Source organism: Mastigoproctus giganteus, chromosome 5, assembly GCF_048544385.1.
Source record: "Mastigoproctus giganteus isolate SK-2022 chromosome 5, ASM4854438v1, whole genome shotgun sequence".
Lineage (NCBI taxonomy): Eukaryota > Metazoa > Arthropoda > Arachnida > Uropygi > Thelyphonidae > Mastigoproctus > Mastigoproctus giganteus.
Window position 1 is genome coordinate 168578909 of NC_143579.1, and position 19614 is coordinate 168598522.

The 19614-nt window shown below is 37.0% G+C and overlaps 1 protein-coding gene across 1 annotated transcript in view; it reads right to left on the reverse strand.

Moving 5' to 3' along the window:
• The window catches only part of LOC150085823 (telomerase-binding protein EST1A-like), a 228408-nt gene that overhangs the window by 125401 nt on the left and 83393 nt on the right, over positions 1-19614 (reverse strand). Inside the window, 2 exon segments of the mRNA XM_090374707.1 lie at positions 503-613; positions 6017-6095. Of these exon segments, the coding sequence (XP_090230833.1) occupies positions 503-613; positions 6017-6095 (190 nt within the window).

Genomic DNA, 19614 nt, shown 5'->3' on the forward strand with positions numbered 1-19614 from the left:
AGAAAAATATCTAAACTCAGAAATAGGACTTTGTTCTATTTCTGAGTTTACACCACTCATAGAAGAAACCGCAGGAAAACTCCCTTAGCACCCAAAGGCCCTAATGATATTGTAACTGCTATTGTAATCTCATATGTAAATATGTAATCTCTATTGTAAATGAGATTAACATTCTGGTGAAAAGGAAAACTTTGTTCTTTAGAATATTTTCAAAAGAATTTTTAGGGAAACTCGCTGTGTGTGTGTGTGTGTGTGTGTGTGTGTGTGTGTGTGTGTGTGTGTGTGTGTGTGTGTGTGTGTGTGTGTGTGTGTGTGACAATCAAGTAATTAGCACTCTTCTTGCTGCAAAACTGTCTCAGAGTACAAGCAGAAACTTAAAATATGAATCCTCCAATCAACTGTAGCCAAAAAGGTATGCAAAATGTATTTAAACATCACAAATATTATTTTGCAATGATATCCTAACCCTTAAAACTTTAAAAACAAATTTAAAAAATATTACCTTCTTTCTCGCATCTTCAAAAAGTGACAGCAGACTTTCCCTAGCTGACAAAAATGGATTGCTAGCTGCCAAACTACGCATGTAATAATACACTGCATCCAATTTTCTTCTCTAAAATAATATTTTGTATTAACACATCACTAAATATCAAAAATAATGTATATATAAAGAAAAATTATTGAATATTATATAGATATAATACAAAGAAATTGTAAATACTGCTATGCTATTGAATAATGGTTTAAATCGGCACTGGGCACGCTTTATATATTTTTTTAATTCTTCAGAAGTTTTATTTTTTGAATTCAAACATTCAGAATCAATTAATGAGAAAGACTTAATTTACAAAAATCATGTAAAACAGTGAAAACAGCCAACAATAAAATAGTAAACATTACAATACAACATTAAGTATGTAACAAATCAGTTCTTCTGATAAGTTCATTTTACATCATTAATGAAAGATATAATTTAGAATATTTTTTGTAAAAAGATGTAACTCCATTTTTGTTAGGGCAGTTTCCTCCACTTTTTTTCCTTCTTAGTATTATTAGTAGTAGTGGCAAATTCAGGTTGGGAAAGAGAAGTTTTTTTTAAACTTTTGCTGTTTTATTGACTTAAATTGGCAAATAAATTTATTTTCTAGAGTAGCTTTATATTACTAGTTACGATACTTAGTTTCATTTTTAACTTCAATAGAGAATTTGTAAGTTATTACTTAGTATTGGTAAGGGTATCCAATCCACATGTTTTACAAGTTTTGAAGCTCCAGTGAATGCATGTTTTTAGCTATATTTAGCCGCTTTGACTTAATTGTTATATTAAATTATTTTCTATAAGTAGCTTATAGACCTAGTCAAGACCCTTGGTTTATTCTGAATTTAGATAGCGAAATTTTGGAAGTTAATTAATATTTAGGGTCTGTAGATTTACTGTTCGTAACTTGCCGCCATAGTTATACAATACAACATTATATCCCGTACTAGATAGCGTTAGCTTAGTAGTAGATAGTGTTAGCTTAGTATAGTATATAGCAGGGGTGGCCAACGAGTCAATCGCGGATTTAATTTCAGTCGATCACGATGAATTTTAAATATACAGTCATCCCTCGATTTGTGCACCTTGTGCAATGTAATTTTTGAGATGGTAGATCGCGGCACATTTTGAAGGAAAAAAGTAGATCGTATCACAAATTAAGTAGGCCACTCCTGGTATATAGTATCATCGATTAATCAGTAAAATTTATTAATTTTGTTAAACTTCATTATCAATTAAATTGTACTTTAACTAAATAATGACTTAGATTTTACAAACGTAACATTATTAATAATACATAACTTGATATGGAAGTTATATAACAAAGCTCGGAGATAATACTCGATAATGAAAAAAAATAAATACATATATATATATATATATATATATATATATATATATATATATATATATATATGGTGTTATAACTGCATTGGATTATAAGTTAGGGGTTATAATTTTGTACTGAAATTGAATTTTATTGAAATTAAATCTAAATCATGACTCAGACCAGAGCAGCAAAGCAAAAGGCTCAAGCTAATGGGAGTGCTGTCGCTCAGGGGAGAACTGAGGGGGGGCAGTTGCCCTCTGAATCACGGCCTTTTAAAATGCACTGCTTGCTTGATGTTTGTGGAGTAATCAGGTACAGGACATATTGCCAAGGAGAATGTCTTTGTGTGTGTGCGCAATGTAAGGAGTGTGAGGAAACCAGGCGACAACTCAGCATTGTTATGGGCCTATATGAGAGCTTGAAGGACAGGGTTGGATGCCCTCAAAGGATCTAAATTGAAGGGGCCCCATCAAGCTCTCAGCTGTCCACATCAACACTAGAGCTTGCACTTGAACGTCACGCAACAAGCAGCAACCCCCAAGGCAGAATGCACAGGAACTAGTAGTTGTGAGTGACTCTATTGTCAGGGAAACATGGAACATATTGGGTAAAAAGGATAGGTGGAACAGGACCAGGGTATGTCTCCCAGGGGCAAAGGTTGATGTCGTTGTAGAGCAGATATCATCTTTTAAGGGCACAAAAGGTGATATTGTTGTATACGTTGGCACTAATGATATTAAGAGTAGGAGTAGGAGCAAGGTGTTGGGAAGCTTAACCTATTCTGGATCCTCGTGGAACAACCATGTATGCATTGTTGCAATAGAGTTGCCAGACTGGAACTGTTGCAATTGTGTTCAATGAGTTTGAAAATGCCTGTGCTGATTGAGATCTACGCAATTATACAAAAAGAAGAGAAAAGGATGTAAGCAAACCTGTAGCCATAATTATGAGAGCCTCTGTGGATTAAGGGATCTTCCCTGAATCCACAGATGCTCTCATAATTATGGCTACAGGTTTCCTCAAATTAAAAAATAGATTAAAAATCTTCAATTCAACAATTCACAAAGGGGAAGGATCAAAAGATGAAGTGAGTAATTACTTCTTCACTTCTGTTCCACAGAAAACAATGCAGTTGTTCGTTAAAACAAGTAATGCAGGACCATCTAGACAGAAATGCAGTTATATGGCAATTTTGTCTGACCAATCTGAGTGTATACCAAGGTGCAGTAACAAAGGAACTGAATGCAAAAAATGATTTTGACATGATTTTGATATATTTAGATTTCGGCAAAGCTTTTGATACTGTTGCACATAATAGACTGCTGTACATATTAAAGCAATATGGCATTAAGAGCAAGTTACTGCTATAGATGGAGATATGGGTAAGTGGGAGAAAACAGAGAATAGCTATCAGTGGGCACTGCTCTTTTTGGTTAATGTTATTAGTGGAGGTCCCTAGGGTTCGGTGATGTTCCTATTGTCTTTGTCTTTTTATATTTATTAATAATACTGATGAAAGCATACCAGGCTTAATGTCTAAGTCTGCAAATGACATGATGGTTGGCAGGGTGGTTAATGACATGAATCAGAGTATTCCACTGCAAATTTATCTATAAAAATTGAGCAGAGAAGCTGAGCAGAGAAGTGGAAAACGAAGTCTGGTATTCACAAATACAATAATCACAGATTAATATATCAATATGATGCCATACTCAGGGTGAAGAATGAAGACCTGGGAGTAATTTTGCATTAAGGTACATAATCTGTGAGCAGTGCAGAGAAGCTGCCAGCTCATGCTATTTTGTAATTGATATATAGAAATTTTACCAAAAAGAATAAGGAGATGATTATTCCATGTATAAGGCAATAGTTAGGCCACATTTTAAGTACTGTAAGACTTATTCTGGAAGACTTATTTTAAGAAATGTGGATTTCCTGAAATGAGTGAAGAGAATGGCAACCAGATTATTCATGAACACAAAGGGGTACTCTTACTACAAAAGATTTCAGTTCTGTGAATTACACTGCTTGGAAACCCGGGTGTAGTGTTTAAGGATTTAAATGAATCGGATAAACTAAATGATCATATTCAAACACTACCTCAGACAATACACACAAGGGGACAAACTGAAATTAAAAAGGATTAGCTGCACGATAGCTAAAGAGTAATTGATTGTTAGAACAAGAAAGAATCTGCTGTTGTGAAAGTAGCAGTTTGAATAAATTTATGATTTTTTTTTTGGATGACGCTGTATAAGCTTGCTTCCTTTGCATCATTCATCAAAATAATAATAATAATAATACAATACAATACTTATTTATAACTGACTTGTTATTGGTCTATAATTGTAACAGTCATCTGGTGAACCCTTTTTATATATTGGAATTACCTTAAATGAAAGTAAGTAATAATAATAATAAATAAAAGGGGCACAATTAGCCCAATGGTTATGACACCAGACTGCCAATGTCATGGACCCTAGTCTGAATCCTAAACTAAGACAAAAAAAAAAAGAAAAAAAAAAAAGGATAGTCACACGGTCACTTCATTGGACCAACCTCACCCCCTAAAAGTTGAAATGATGGCTGAGGCGTACAGTGGCACCATCTGGTGTCATTCCAAATAACTACCACACACCACTGGCACAAGCCGAAGCTAAACAGTTCCACCACCATAGATGGATGACATCGAAGAGAAGTAATGCTCATACTACATTGAGTGTGGTGCAGGATAAAGTCACTCACATTCAGGCATTAGGCAGAGGAGTTGGCTCAAAAAGTTGGAGCCAGTCTCCCAAGGATGCCAGTGGAGCGAGTGGCACTGTTCCACATAAGACTGCTACAAGAAAAATGCAACTCATCCATCCAACCAACTGGAAGTGCTTCCAACACAACTGTGCTAGTGACCATCCAGGATGGGAAGAAATGCCAATACATGAAATGGAGCATTGAAATGAATATGTTCATCATACAAACATATTATAAAGTAATCAACTAGAGACCGATAAGATACTGTACAAGATGAGATTACATACCAAATGGCTGGAATGATTCCAGACTGTTCAGGTCACCAAACAGCAAATAGTAGACCAGAAAAGAAACAACATCACAAAGAACCTGATAGCTCCTGTTATCTTGGAAAAAAACCGAGCAGGATTTGAGCAATCAACTACAAAGAACAACGAATATGGATACAACCAAACCGCAAGTGAATTAGGAATAGCAAGTATAAGAACTACATCAGAGAACAGCCTAAGTGGAAACAGACGCGATCGCAATATCCAGAATAGAAGAGTGGAAGGAGTCCCCCAGAATTCGAGGGTATGTACCCCACAAAGCCTCACACCATACCAAAGCAGAGAACCAAAAGAATCCTGTGCAAGTCACAGACCACCTCAATTGGCAAGTAATTTCCAGATCACCTCAACAACAATGAGGTAATACTACACACCATCTGCACAGCCATTTACTGTGCTGCTGTAGCAGCCATCAGGATGAACAGAAGAGAAACCAGAAACCAACAGAAAACAAAATGCAAAGACAAGGAACCACCAACCTGGGAAAGAAGGCTACAGCAGAAGATAGAAGAGATAAAAGTAAAGATATGCCAACTGATCCAGTACCAACTGGTTATGCACAATGGAGTTAGTTACAGAAAAGTAAAAATCAGCTGATTTATCTTTTTTTATAAATCTTTTCCAAAATATATTCCATATCCTTCATGTAATATAAGGCTGGCTACAATAGTCTTCACAATACTGATATTAGTTTTTATTTATGTAAATTTTAGAACAAGCATCATATCATGGGATGCAAGCAGCTTAGCACACTACTGCAAAGGGATTTCATATCTTGGGTCAATAAGCAAATTTTATTGACCAAGGATTAAGTATAGTCACTTCTGATGCAAGAGCTAAAGATCACCTCTATAAATTTTTATAAATTAAATATATTAAATAAAATATATTTGAAAACTTTATTCCAGTTTATATCTATAATCCTTACTTTTCTTATTGATTATCTGTTATAATTATATATAGCAATGTAAAAAAAAATTTTTTTTTTTTTTTTTTGATATTATGATTATATTTTTGTTAATTGTTTTAAGTTCTATATAGGATAGATCAAAAATATTTTTAAGTACTTACTGCATACAAAGCAAGGATTGCCAACTGATTATAAGGACGTCCATTTTTGGGAGCAATCTGCTGTGCTTTCAGGTACCAGCTATTGGAGAGAGAAGAAAAAGAAAATAAAAAAATAAATAAATAAAAAAAAAAAAAATATATATATATATATTTAAATAATGGCTTAAAAGTTTAACATAAAATAAGAAAATAAATAAATAAATATTAAGCTATTATTAGAGGCAGCAAAATGCACCTCCTCCACATGAAGCCCAGATATATCCAATAATTCAGAATAAAACAACATAAAACATAAGCCAGTAGTATGGCAAAAACTGTAAAGCGAAAAATTAACATAAAATAATGTAAAAATAAACAAACAGGGAGGGGGAAGTAAAGGTAAGATATAAACAGTAGCCGATAGTCCCCTATATATCGGTTTTATTAATTGAAATTAAAGTGCTAAATTATATAGGGGACTATCAGCTACTGTTTATATCTTACCTTTACTTCCCCCTCCCTGTTTGTTTATTTTTACATTATTTTATGTTAATTTTTCGCTCTACATTTTTTGCCATACTACTGGCTTATGTTTTATGTTGTTTTATTTTGAATTATCGGACACACACACACACACATATATTAATTAAATAAGGACATTTAATCATTTCCTATAATAGGTTCAACAAACCAAGTAACAGTAGCAATACTAAGGCGACATCATAATAATGTTACACGATATTAATTTTTTTTTTCACATAAAAATGACCATTTTTTTAAAACTTAGTTCATTATAAGAAATGATTCAAGAAATTGAAGTGCAGCTGTCATATATATCAGTCAATATCATATTCATAAACTTTCATGGATAAAAGCATTTCATTTGTGTTTTTATAATTTGAAGGGGTAGAATTTTTCTCAGCCTGATCTGTGCTTGTTAACAGGAGAGACCGCTTCTATAGGGATGGGATATACTTAAATAGAAAGGGTGCAAGAATATTTGCTGATGCAGTTGAGGCAGTGTTAGGTGGGTCGGAAAATTTCTAGCTTGGGGGGATACATGGACTAACAGATCAACAGCCAATAATAGCCGCTGGCAGAGGTGAAAATGATTCTTGCACTGCTTCTACTGGAATGAGCAGCAGCCTGGAAAACAAGGTGCCGGGGATTTCAGAGACTGGTGGGAGTCATTACGGAACAAATAAATACATGGGCTGTGTTCGGGTAGCCAAGAATAGGAATATGTGCATGTGTACTTGACTATACACCAATGCTAGGAGTTAAGTAAATAAATTTGAGGTGTTGGTCAAAACATCAAAGGCAGATATTGCTGGGATATCAGAGACATGGTGTCACACAGACATAAGAAATGCAGAAATAGAATTTAGGGAGTACATGTATGTATTTATGGTCACTGGTGGTCCCTAGACTTATGTCCAAATCCGCCTGTTGTCACTGTTCTTTATTGTTTCTTTCTACACAGATAGGGAGCAGCCAACACTCTGACAACCACTACCCGGCGCCGAACCCCAGGCATGGATCCACTAATCTGTCTGTGATAGCCGAACAAAAATCCCACACCCTCCAGTAGAAGTACTAGACCAGAGGGTGCCAGCAATCCAGCTCCCAAGTTGCCCAGGCTGAGAGCCAGCAAAAAAAAAAAAATTGGGGAGTACGATGTGTACAGGAAGGATACATAGGACAGGAAGGGAGGAAGGGTTATTCTATTAGTTAAGAAACACAAAATCCAAGGAAGTACAGCCAGCCGACTTGAATGGACAGAGCAGTGTCGAGTCAGTTTGGTGTGACATAAGCATTGGGAAAGCAAAATCGAGAGTAGGAGTGTGTTATAGGCCTAATGACTCTGAGGAGTATAATAAACAAAGTACAGAAAAATAGAGTGGGCCAGTAAATCAAAGTGTCTTATAATGGGGGATTTTAATTTCCCATATATTGACTGGAATTTGTGGGTTTCGTCACTCACACACACTAGCAAGGCTTTTGTGGACTTATTGGATATTTGTTTACTACTGCAGCAAGTTCGGGAGGGAACTAGAGGGAGTAATACTCTTGATCTGATTATCAGTAGTGATTCTTCATGCATTAAGAATCTGTAGATAAAGGAACCACTAGGTGGCAGTGATCAGTGTGCTGATGTGGGATTTACTCAAAGAGGTAACTACCATCAGTGGTAAAGGGAAGGGTTTTTGCTTTTTTAAAGAGGAGTGTGGTGGTCTGGGACAGTATTTAAATTCTATACGGTGGTTACAACTGATGATGTTACCAACAGCAAATTGTAGTGATGTTCCACATACATAAGCAAGTGAGTAATGTTCCACATAAGTTTTTCAAGCAGACAACAATTTCGTCAGAACAACGGAATTATAAAAATTGTCCATATACAATACATATCCCTTGTCTAAGTAGTCCTCAAAGCAAGTATAGCACAATTTCAGCAGTATGGACTATGTTTTGTTCAGTTTCTTCTGATTTACCAGAGTAAATTTTTATTTTCATAACAAGGCCATTGGACTCGCACAGTTCGTAAAGTTTGATTCTATATTTGTACTTTTGGCTAAGATTTAGTACTCGGTGCACCCTCTTTACGCTCGCCGACACGGCAGTGATTGACAGGTGCTGACTCCGCCCAGTGTCACGTGTTCTCCTGAACATATGGAAACATCAGGCACGTGTGCCACGCCGTGCGTGTCATCCGTGTTATGAATTTCGATGTTAGAAATGTCACGTGGTGTTAATACTTGATTAGCATATTATCCGATTTTATCGATGCGTAATTATAAAGCAAAAAAAGAAAGTTGTTTGGTTTTGGGAAAGGCTGAATAATAGCGTATATCGTATTATTCAGTAAATAGTACAGTAATACCCCGAAGTTACGCGATAGGTGGGTCCGACGAAAATCGCGTAAGTCGAATTCGCGTAAGTCGGGGTACAACTTTGCATATAAATACATATAAATTTTGCTTAATTGGGACCAAGGACTAACAAAAACACTAGTTTAGAAGAAAAATATTAATAAAATTGCAGTTCTTTATACATATTAATACAAAATATGTATTAAAAAAACAAATGACTTACGTTAAAAAGTTATTTCGATGTCGATGGCTTCATAAAATCTAACAAATTCGTCTGACGACACAGCGCGTTCTTTTTTTTCACGCAGAATTTCTTCGTAGCAAGCTAATAATTTTTTTTATTCCTTGCTTTGTAGCTATAACGCGTTCTTCGTTCCATGTGCTTTTCGCTGTTGCTTCATTTAGGCCTGTAGCACGTGCAATATCACATGGTCTTTCATTTCGCTCAAAGCGTTTCACAATTTCATATTTTTTCTCTATCGACAGAGGCGGACTGGCCATAAGCCTTACCGGGGAAACCCCGGTGGGCCAGTGTGATTTTGGCCATAAACCATAGTATGAGGCCACTATAAATTTTCCCGGGTAAGAATTTTTGACCCAGTCCGCCTCTGTTTATCGATAATTGCTTTTCTTTTTCTCTCTGAATCTGCAGTGTCTTCACCAGGACGCTTCCTTTTTACACCTTTTAATTAAGTATTTTACTCATTTTTAGGGAATAAAGCACAATTACAAAACGAGGAGGCACGCTTGATACGCATAAACAAAGCTGCTCACATGTAGCAACTGAATAAACAACACCATAAAGGCAGAGATACGCTATAACACCTCACATTTCTAGGGGTTACTACCATAAAACAATAAAAATCCAGTTGCGTTTCTGCTAGTGAAATCTGTTATAAACTGGTAGTAAACTCGATCTAATTGCATTTGCGATTATACCGATAGCTGGAATTGTGTTGGTTTTTACGTTATATTATGGTGAAATGTGTTTCCCCTTCACTGATATAAAAAACATAAAAGCAGCAAAGTTGAAATTTTGTTCATCTTTCGCTCTCATTCTCCGCCGTCGCACCGTATATCGATAACATATGAAAAACGACCTTGAAGATAGTGGGCGGCAGCGTTGCCAAACGAAAAAATCAAGAACCGCGTAACTCCGAGTTCGCGTAAGTTGGGGTAGCGTAAGTCGGGGTATTACTGTACACAGAAACGGGGGGTCTGGGGGGCAGAGCCCCCCAGAAAAAAAAAAAAAAAACCCTCTATTTGCGTATTCGATTGTTGGTGACTTACTCTTTGGTTTCCCATGGTTGAGACGGGTGTCTGTTGTATTGGGTGATTTTTTTTTTTTTTTTTTTTTTTTTTCCTGCGAAATATTAGTTCCAAAATGTTGGGTTGTTTTGAAAATATAATTCAATTGATGAGGTGAGTGGTTTTCTGTCGTTTTAGCATTTCTGTTGGGCATCAGCAATTTTCAGTGTTGCCCATGGTGTTAATTTTTTTTTTCAGTGTTGCACGTGGTGTTAATTTTTTTTTAGATTTTAGATCAGTGATTATTAGATTGCTTGTGATTAATTTTTTGCTTTTAGCATTTCTGTTGACGGGAATCAGCAATTTTCAGTGTTACATGTGGTGTTAATTTTTGTTACAAATAATACTAATTACTTGTTTTTTTTTTTCATGTCCGGGCAGAAAGGCAGGGGATTGGGATTCCCGTCTAGTAATGTACGGGCGAGAAGAATCAAGGGTTGCACGTGGTGCGAATTTTTTTTAAACAAACAAAAAAAAGAAAAGAAAAGTTGTTTGGTGTTGGAAAAGGCTGAATAATACGTATATCGGGGGTGTGGGGGCAGAGCCCCCAGAAAAAAAAAATAATAATGATCCCCCTATTTGCGCTAAAAATAATTGCCCTAAAAATAATAATCCCCCCATTAAAATTACTGTTTTATTTTATTTTTTTCCTTTTCAGCGAATCTCATTGTTAATGCTTGTAAAATATAGCTTAGAAAAACGTGCATTTTTGTTTGTTTTATTTTTAATAATTGTTCATTTGCCGTTCCTTTTCTTTCGCGAAAATTACCTTTCCCCCCCTTTTTTTTTTTCTTTTCGGTTGTATCCGACTTATTCAAATGTCACGTGATATTTTGTGATCCACGAAAACCGTATTTTTGTAACTTGAACTTTTGAAATTATTGGATTTATCCTGTTTTCAGCCGCCGTATTTGTTGCTGTGCCACCCGCGTGTCACCTAGTACCGTTTGCCGAGGAGAATAGCGGGAACGCAGTGAGTGGGCGGAGTCACAATCCGTCAATCACTGCTTTCCCCCCTCTTCTCCTCGCCGCCATTTTGAAGGGTGCACCGAGTACTAAATCTTTACCGTACTTTTTATTCTTTTTACGTACTGGCAGAAATTCAGTCTCCCATGCCACAACATCGACTCGTCAATACAGATGTTTTCATTCGGTACATAATTATTGTGCATAACATTATTGAAATGATTCGATATTTATGAGTCGATATTACTAATCGTAATATCGACTCATAAATGATCGCCAAAACATAACACTGTAGAATGCACTTGTACTCCAGTAATGCTCTTTTGAAGGAAAAGAGCAAAGACCCATTTGTAACAAAAGTCCAAGAAACACTTTCATTTCTGAGATGTCAGTGTCTTTCCATTTTGACGACCTAGCAGATTTTCACGATTGTCCACATTTTTCAATTTCTTGCAAAGCATATAAATTAGTTTGTTGGACTAATAACGTAAGAAATTCTTCTGAAAAATATAGGTCTACCAATTTTTGTACACTAAATTCTGTTGTGTCCATTTTCAAACCAACGTTTTCTTCAAAAATAAATTGAGGATCTTTTGCTATTTCATTCCAGAAATTATTGTCATTATTTGACGTATTTGCCTGTGGAGAATTAGGATTATCTTCAGGCTGGGAGCTGGCTTTATCTATCTTCGCTATCCTCACTTCAATCATTAGAAGATTCATAATTGTCACTGTCCAAACCAGAACCACACAACTCGTCAAAAATCTCTTCAAATTCCAAGTCTCTCATATTAGCATAGAACTCAAGCGCTTCTTCAGTCAGTGGTCTCTCCTTATCCATGTTTTAGGATTTTTTTTTTGTATTAAAAAAAAAAAAAAAAAAAAAAACACACATAACAAAGTACTAAATACAACGTAGATGACAAATTCTGCACCACTACTGCAGATTTACACACAGCACTCATATACAGCGTATTCTGTATATGAGTTTACTCAGATGTATACAATACATCTGAGTTAATTGAGTTAACTCTTAGTTGGCTGCTGCAAAAAATTTTCTATTATATATGCCAACTACAAGATAATTTGCGAAGCTATTTTTACAAGTTTTGGTGATGAATATATATATAAATTTGGGTTTTGAATAATTTAACGTGCCTAACTGAAATTGGCGTCGGAGACCCATTTACCCAAATAAGCCTTGGCAGTCAACTTGTTAAATGTCCAAGGACGAAGTGATTAAATATTTAAAATAGTTTGCGTAGAACGAACAGATACGAGACACCGTTTGTTCTCATCTCTGGCCTTTAGGCAATTTAGGTAATTAGAATATGTGAATTAAGGCTGAAAGGGATTACTGTTCCATAACGTTTAGCAGAGTCTGTAAAACCTATGCAGCCACATTCTGAGAAGTTGCACTAGTTTTCCATATCCAGTCAGAGGATTAAAAAGATTCCCGACATGGATAATAGCCTCTGGACATCCTGTGTTGTGGTTCCCCTTTACTCTGACAAGAAGTCATGTTTTTCGGAGAAGTGAGTGATCCATGCATTTCAGTAAATTTCTCCTGTTTACATGGTCACAGTAGCTGAATATCCGAGTGATTCCGATATTTTGCACAGTATTCAAAGAACTAGTGACAGTAGCTTCGTAAAGGCTGGGGGAGGGGAAACGTTTGTTTGTTTGTTTGTTTGTTTGTTATTTGGGTTTTTCGAGCATTAGCAACTAAGGCCATATTGCTCCGGGACATGCGGTGGTCATTCCCTGACCTTTCCGCATCCTCCGTATTTGGTGGTCACGGGCTCGAACAGGCAATAATTAAAAAAAAACAAAAAAAAAAACCTGTATGCATTATATCACCAATCTCCAAAAAACCAGTGTGAATTAAGGATTATTGCTAAAGATCGGTCGCGTGTTCGGGTCACGATGGACTGCTTGTAGCTTGCGGATAGAAATTGAGGATTGGAGGAATTATCTTGCTTTGTGGAAACATTTTGAATCAGAAAGTTATATATTCTGGATTTTTCAATTTCAACCAACTTTTCAATCTGAAATTTCTTAATGATTTAGTACTAATGATCGACATCCTGCAGGAGCTATCCTACCTTTCAGAAGCTTTACAAGGTCGCAGCATCATTATAGTAAAAGTAGATAAATTAATTATTCTATCAATGCTATCACTAATTTGAAAAATTCTGAAGGAAATTATGAAGCTAAAATTGAGAGCATGTTGAAGTTAAAAGAATTTGAAGGAATCAAAATCGAAAGTAAGAACACATAAAAAATCTCGTGACAAGTTATTAAGAATAAGTTATTAATGCAACAGAGTAATTTTAAATTAAATAAAGAAAATAATGGTACTATTGACGATGAGGAACTGAAAGAAATTTTAAACACATACTATCCGGAATCTTGGAATAAGAAAAAAACTTTCGTCTCCATGGCAAGACGGTGAAAAACGAATAAGAAATTTAAGTTTTCTGATAAAATATGAAATAAAAATTAATGATTTTAGAGATTTTGTTGAAGACAGTTTATCTTTTAAATCGAGTAAAATTCTGTTTTCAATTAAGAAAGCCAGAAATATCTTTGAAACCGTTGCAATTAGAAGTGCTGAAGCTGAGCGAGCTTTCAGCATAATGAAAAATATTGTGAGAACTGAACATGTTGCAGATTATGATGACCATACATCTAAATGCTTGATGTTTGTGGAGCAGTCAGGTACGGGACATGATACTGCCATGGGGGATGTCTTTGTATGTGCGCGATGCAAGGTGTAAGGAAATCAGGCGACAACTCAGAATTGTTGTGGACCTATATGAGAGCTTGAAGGACAGGGTGAATGCCCTTGAAGGATTAAAAGTGAGGGGCCCATCAAGCTCTCAGCCTGCCTACACCAATGCCAGAGCTTGCACTTGGGCATCACGCGACACAGCGGCAACCCCCAAGGCAGAATGCGCTGGTCCCAAAGGAACTAGTAGTTGTTGGTGACTCTATTGTCAGGGAAACGGGAAACATGCTTTGTAAAAAGGATAGGTGGAACAGGACCAGGGTATGTCTACCAGGGGCAAAGGTTGATGACGTTGTAGAGCGGATATTATCTTTTAAGGGCACAAAAGGTGATATAGTTGTACACATTGGCACTAATGATATTAAGAGTAGGAGACCGGCGGAATTACTTAACAAGTACAGGTCACTGTTGAAAAAAAGCCATGAATTAGGGTAGAATTTGAAAGTGTCTGCAATTCTGCCCAGACACGATAGGAGGGAGTATATGATGAGAGCCCTGTCGATCAATTCGGCCCTGGAAAGACTGTGCAGGGCTCAAGGGATAGAATTTTTTTTAGCCTGGTCTGTACCTGTTAACAGGAGAGACTGCTTCTACAGGGATGGGATACACTTAAATAGAAAGGGTACAAGAATGTTTGCTGATGCTATCGAGGCAGTGTTAGGTGGGTCGGAAAACTGCTAGATTGGAGGGGATACAAGGACTAATAGATTAACAGTAGCCACTGGCAGAGGTGAAAGTGATTCTTGCACTGCTTCTATTGGAATGAGTAGCAGCTTGGAAAATAAGATGCAGGATATTTCAGAGACTGCTGGAAGTGATTGGGGTACAAGTAAGCACAAGGGTTGTGTTAGGGTAGCTAAGAAAAAGAACAGGTGCATGTATACTTGCGTGTACACCAATGCTAGGAGTTTGGTAAATAAATTTAATGATTTTGAGGTATTGCTCAAAGCATCAAAGGCGGATATTGTGATATCAGAGATGTGGTGTCATACAGATATAAGTAATGCAGAACTGGAATTTGAGGAGTACAACGTCTACAGATAGGAAGGGAGGAGCGGTTATGCTATTAGTTAAGAAACACAAAATCCAAGGAAGTGAAGCCAGTCGACATCGCCGGACAGTGCAGTGTCGAGTCAGTTTGGTGCAACATAAGCATTGGGAGATCAAAATCGAGAGTAGGAGTGTGCTATAGGTCTAACGACTCTGATGAGTATAATAAGAAACTGTACAGGGAAATAGAGTGGGCCAGTAAATCAGAGAGTCTTATAATGGGGGATTTTAATTTCCCAGATATTGACTGGAATTTGGGGGCTGGTCACTCACACACTAGCAAGGCTTTTGTGGATTTATTGGATGATTGTTTTCTAAATAAGCATGTTCGGGAGGCAACTAGAGGGAGCAATACTCTTGATTTGATTATCAGTAGTGATTCTTCATGCATTAAGAATCTGCAGATACAGGAACCACTAGGTGGCAGTGATCACAGTGTGCTGAAGTGGGATTTACTCAAGGAGGTAACTACCATCAGGGGTAAAGGGAAGGGTTCTTGCTTTCGTAAAGGCGACTACGATGGTCTGAGACAGTATTTAAATTCTATACAGTGGGACCAACTGATGATGTTACCAACAGCAAACTCAAAATGGGAAGTATTCAAAGAACTTATCTTGGAAGCTACTAGGCTTTACATACCAACTAAGAAATATTGTTCAAGGTTCAGGCCTAAATGGATGTCAGATGAACTAATGAGACATATGGCAGAGAAGAAAAATGCATGGGATACATATAAATTAACATGTGACACAGAAGCCTATGATAGATACAAGTTGATCTGTAACCAAGTTACAAAGGAGGTTAGGCAGGCAAAGGCAGATTACGAGAAATCTTTGGCAAGGGATGCAAAGAAAAACAGCAAGGAGTTCTTTACTTATGTACACTCTAGAAGGAAGGGGATGAATCAGATTGGTCCACTTGATATCGATGGTTCAACTGTTCATGATCCTGCTCAGGTAGCTAACAAACAAAATCAATATTTTGCATCTACATTCACACATGAGGAGATATTTAGGAAGGGGAATGCCATAGATGAAGTAAACACTGGCAGTGAGCTAGATGATCTTGTAATAATTGAGAGTAAAGTGGAGGAGAAATTGTTGAAGATAAATACAAGAAAGGCACCTGGTGTGGATGGGATCTATCCAGTTATATTAAAGGAGGCAGCAAAGGAAGTAAGCAATCCGTTAGCCATAATTATGAGAGCTTCCTTGAACTCAGGGGAGGTACCCACAGACTGGAGATGTGTAAATGTAACCCCAATGCACAAAGGAGGATCAAAGGCTGACACAAGTAATTATAGACCTGTGAGTTTAACTTCTGTTCCAGGAAAATTAAAGGAAGCACTGGTTAAAGAAGCACTGCAGGATCATCTAGACAGGACTTCAGTTATAGCTCAAACACAGCATGGTTTTGTTAAGGGAAGGTCTTGCCTGACCAATTTGATTGGATACTATGATGTAGTCACAAAAGAATTGGATGCAGGGAATAACTTTGATATTATATATTTGGATCTCAGAAAGGCTTTTGATACTGTTGCACATGGAAGACTGCTGCACAAATTGGAGCAGTGTGGCATTGGTGGCAAATTGTTGCTATGGATAAAGGGATGGTTGAGTGGGAGAAGACAGAGTGGTAATTAATGGAAACTGCTCATCCTGGACTAATGTTCTTAGTGGAGTCCCTCAAGGTTCAGTGTTGGGTCCATTGTTATTTTCTGTATTTATAAATAATATTGATGATGTTATATCAAGCTTAATGTCCAAGTTTGCAGACGATACAAAGGTTAGCAGGGTTGTTAAGGATGCTACTGATGCTATGCTGCTGCAACAGGATTTGGAAAGGTTGAGCAGATGGGCTGAGAGGTGGCAAATGAAGTTTAACATAGACAAATGTAAAGTATTACATATGGGAAACAGCAACCCCAGAGCAACTTATCAACTCTGTGGTACTACACTGACAGTGGTAGAGAATGAAAAGGACCTGGGGGTAATTGTGCAGTCAGATATGAAGTTCTCTGAGTAGTGCAGACAGGCTGCAAGAGTAGCTCATGGTGTCTTGTCAATGATATACAGGAATTTTTCTAGCAGGGATAGGGAGGTGATTATTCCCTTGTATAAGGCAATCGTCAGGCCACACCTTGAGTACTGTATACAGGTCTGGAGGCCTCATTTCAAGAATGATGTAGAGCTGCTGGAACGAGTACAGAGAAGGGCAACAAGGTTAGTGAACGGAACAAAGGGTTGCTCTTACGAAGAAAGGCTTAAGTTTTGCAAATTACAGTGTCTGGAGACTAGGCACCGGCGAGGTGATCTGATAGAGGTGTACAAAGCCATGAATGGTTTGAGCATGCTCAATGCTGATGGGATACTGCCTCTTGCTCAGAATAATCACCTGAGAGGGCATAAATTCAAATTGAGAAAAGACAGATGTAGGATAGATGTGCAGAAATTTGCCTTTAGCCAGCGGGTAGTTGGTTGATGGAACAGACTTCCATCCCTTGTTGTGGAAGTTGATAGCCTAAATAAATTTAAGGCTCAGCTGGACAGGTATTTCAAACGGAGGGGTGAAGTGGAAGAGTTTTTTTTTTTTTTTTTTTGGCTGATGCTGCATAAGCTTGCTTTCTTGCATCATATGCCTCTACTAATGCTAACACGTTTTCACACTACACAAGATTTTATGGGAACCTAACTACTGTGTTATACAGGGGTTACCTGTATAAAATCAAACTTTATGAGGAACATTTCAGTAGATATCAGAGAACTAGAGATCTGAGCAGTGTAGACAGGCTGCCAGAACAAGTGGTGGGATCTTGTCAATGATATACAGAAATTTTGCTACCAGGAATAAAGAGTTGTCCTCCCTTTATATAGTCAGGCCATGCCTTCAGTTCTGCATACAGGTCTGGAGGCCTCATTTTAGGATGTAGAGTTGCTAGAACGAGTACAAAGAAGGGCAACAAAATTGGTGACGGGAACGGAGAGGTCCTCTTGCCAAGAAAGGCGTAAGCTCTGCAAATTGCAGTGCCTGGAAACTAGGCACCTGCGAGGTGATCTGATTGAGGTGTATAAAGCCTTGAATGAGTTGAACAGGCACAATGCTGATGGGATTTTCCCTCTTGCTCAGATTATAACTTGAGGGGGTTCATAATCTGAGCAAGACAGGTATACACTTAGTGGCCACTAAGTGCATACCTGTGTAGTATACAAATTGTGAATTTCCTGTGAATAAATCATACTTTTTATTAACTATATTTTCTGATTAACTAGAATCCTGCTTTCCGTTATTAGTCTAGATCAGGGGTCGGCAACCTGCGGCTTGCAAGCCGCATGCGGCTCTTTAACTTTTAGTCCACATGAAGCACAATTTGAAATGGAGTTAGAGGACTTAAAAATCAAGGATATGTGGAGTGCAAGGCTAGTGTAAATGACTTAAAACTGAAATTAAGGATTTCGAGAGGTAAAAGGCTGCCCTTGCAATTCTACACAAATGCACGGCGATAGATGAGTTGAAAAAACAAGACCAATTGGGTTTGGACTCCTCTCAGTTTTTGGTTTGACGAATTTCTGCAGGCAAATATTTTCAAACATGAACTATATTAAAAATAAATCAAGAAACCATTGGAAAAACGCAAGTCTCTCAGCATGTTTAAAGATGAAAATTACTGCATACTTGCCTGATGTTGCGAGACTTGCTCGAGAAGTTAAGCAGCAAAAGTCACATTAATTTGCACCTAATTGGATGTTTGTTATGTTTTTTCAGTATTAATAAATAATATTTCAAAATATATTTTCTTTAATAAAACATTTTCACACTATTCAATTTCTTAAAAAACTCCCCCCCCCCCCCCACCAGATTGAGCTGAGGTGTGGCTCTTCAGATTCTCTTTTTTTTTTAAAAATTAGATCAAAAATAGCTCTTCACTCAAAAAAGGTTGCCGACGCCTGGTGTAAATAATCCAGGTTCCCTACATGCACAAAGCATATTGAAAACAAAGTCCAACATAAGCAAATTAAACATTTAATGCTATTTTAGTAAAAATTCTTTTTACTATATTTTTGCTTCTTTAATTGGTTTAAATTTTGCTCTTATTAACTGTAAATTGCATGCCTACCTTAGCACAAGGCCTTCTTCAGTCCTTAGAAGAGATCTGTATAATTAACTATTTTTATAAAATTCTCTTTTTATATTCTGTACTATCTTGGAATTATACACAGTTAGTCAAAAGTAGATTTGCACATTTGGTGCCTTAACTCTTTTATTATGTTTACTGCTACAATGAAGAAACATACTGGCAGATATTTAATTCAAAACCCAAGCTGTGTGTGTGTGTGTGTGGTATTGGTGTTTAATGGAGCACAAGCTGCTGCGGCTATAGTGCACACATTCATAGGAATGTTAAATACTGAAGTTCGATGATATTGATAATGTGGACATTCAATCAAAATACGTTTGACTGTTTGATGTTCCGAGCAGTGTGAACACTGAGGTGGATCATCGCCTGTGAGTAGATGGAGGTGAATCAGACGAGTATGGCCTATTCTAATCTGTGCAAATACCACTTCTAGCCGAAATGACTGAATGCTTGAGTGCCAAAATTTTGAGTCTTGTTTCAATTGGAAGAGTTTATT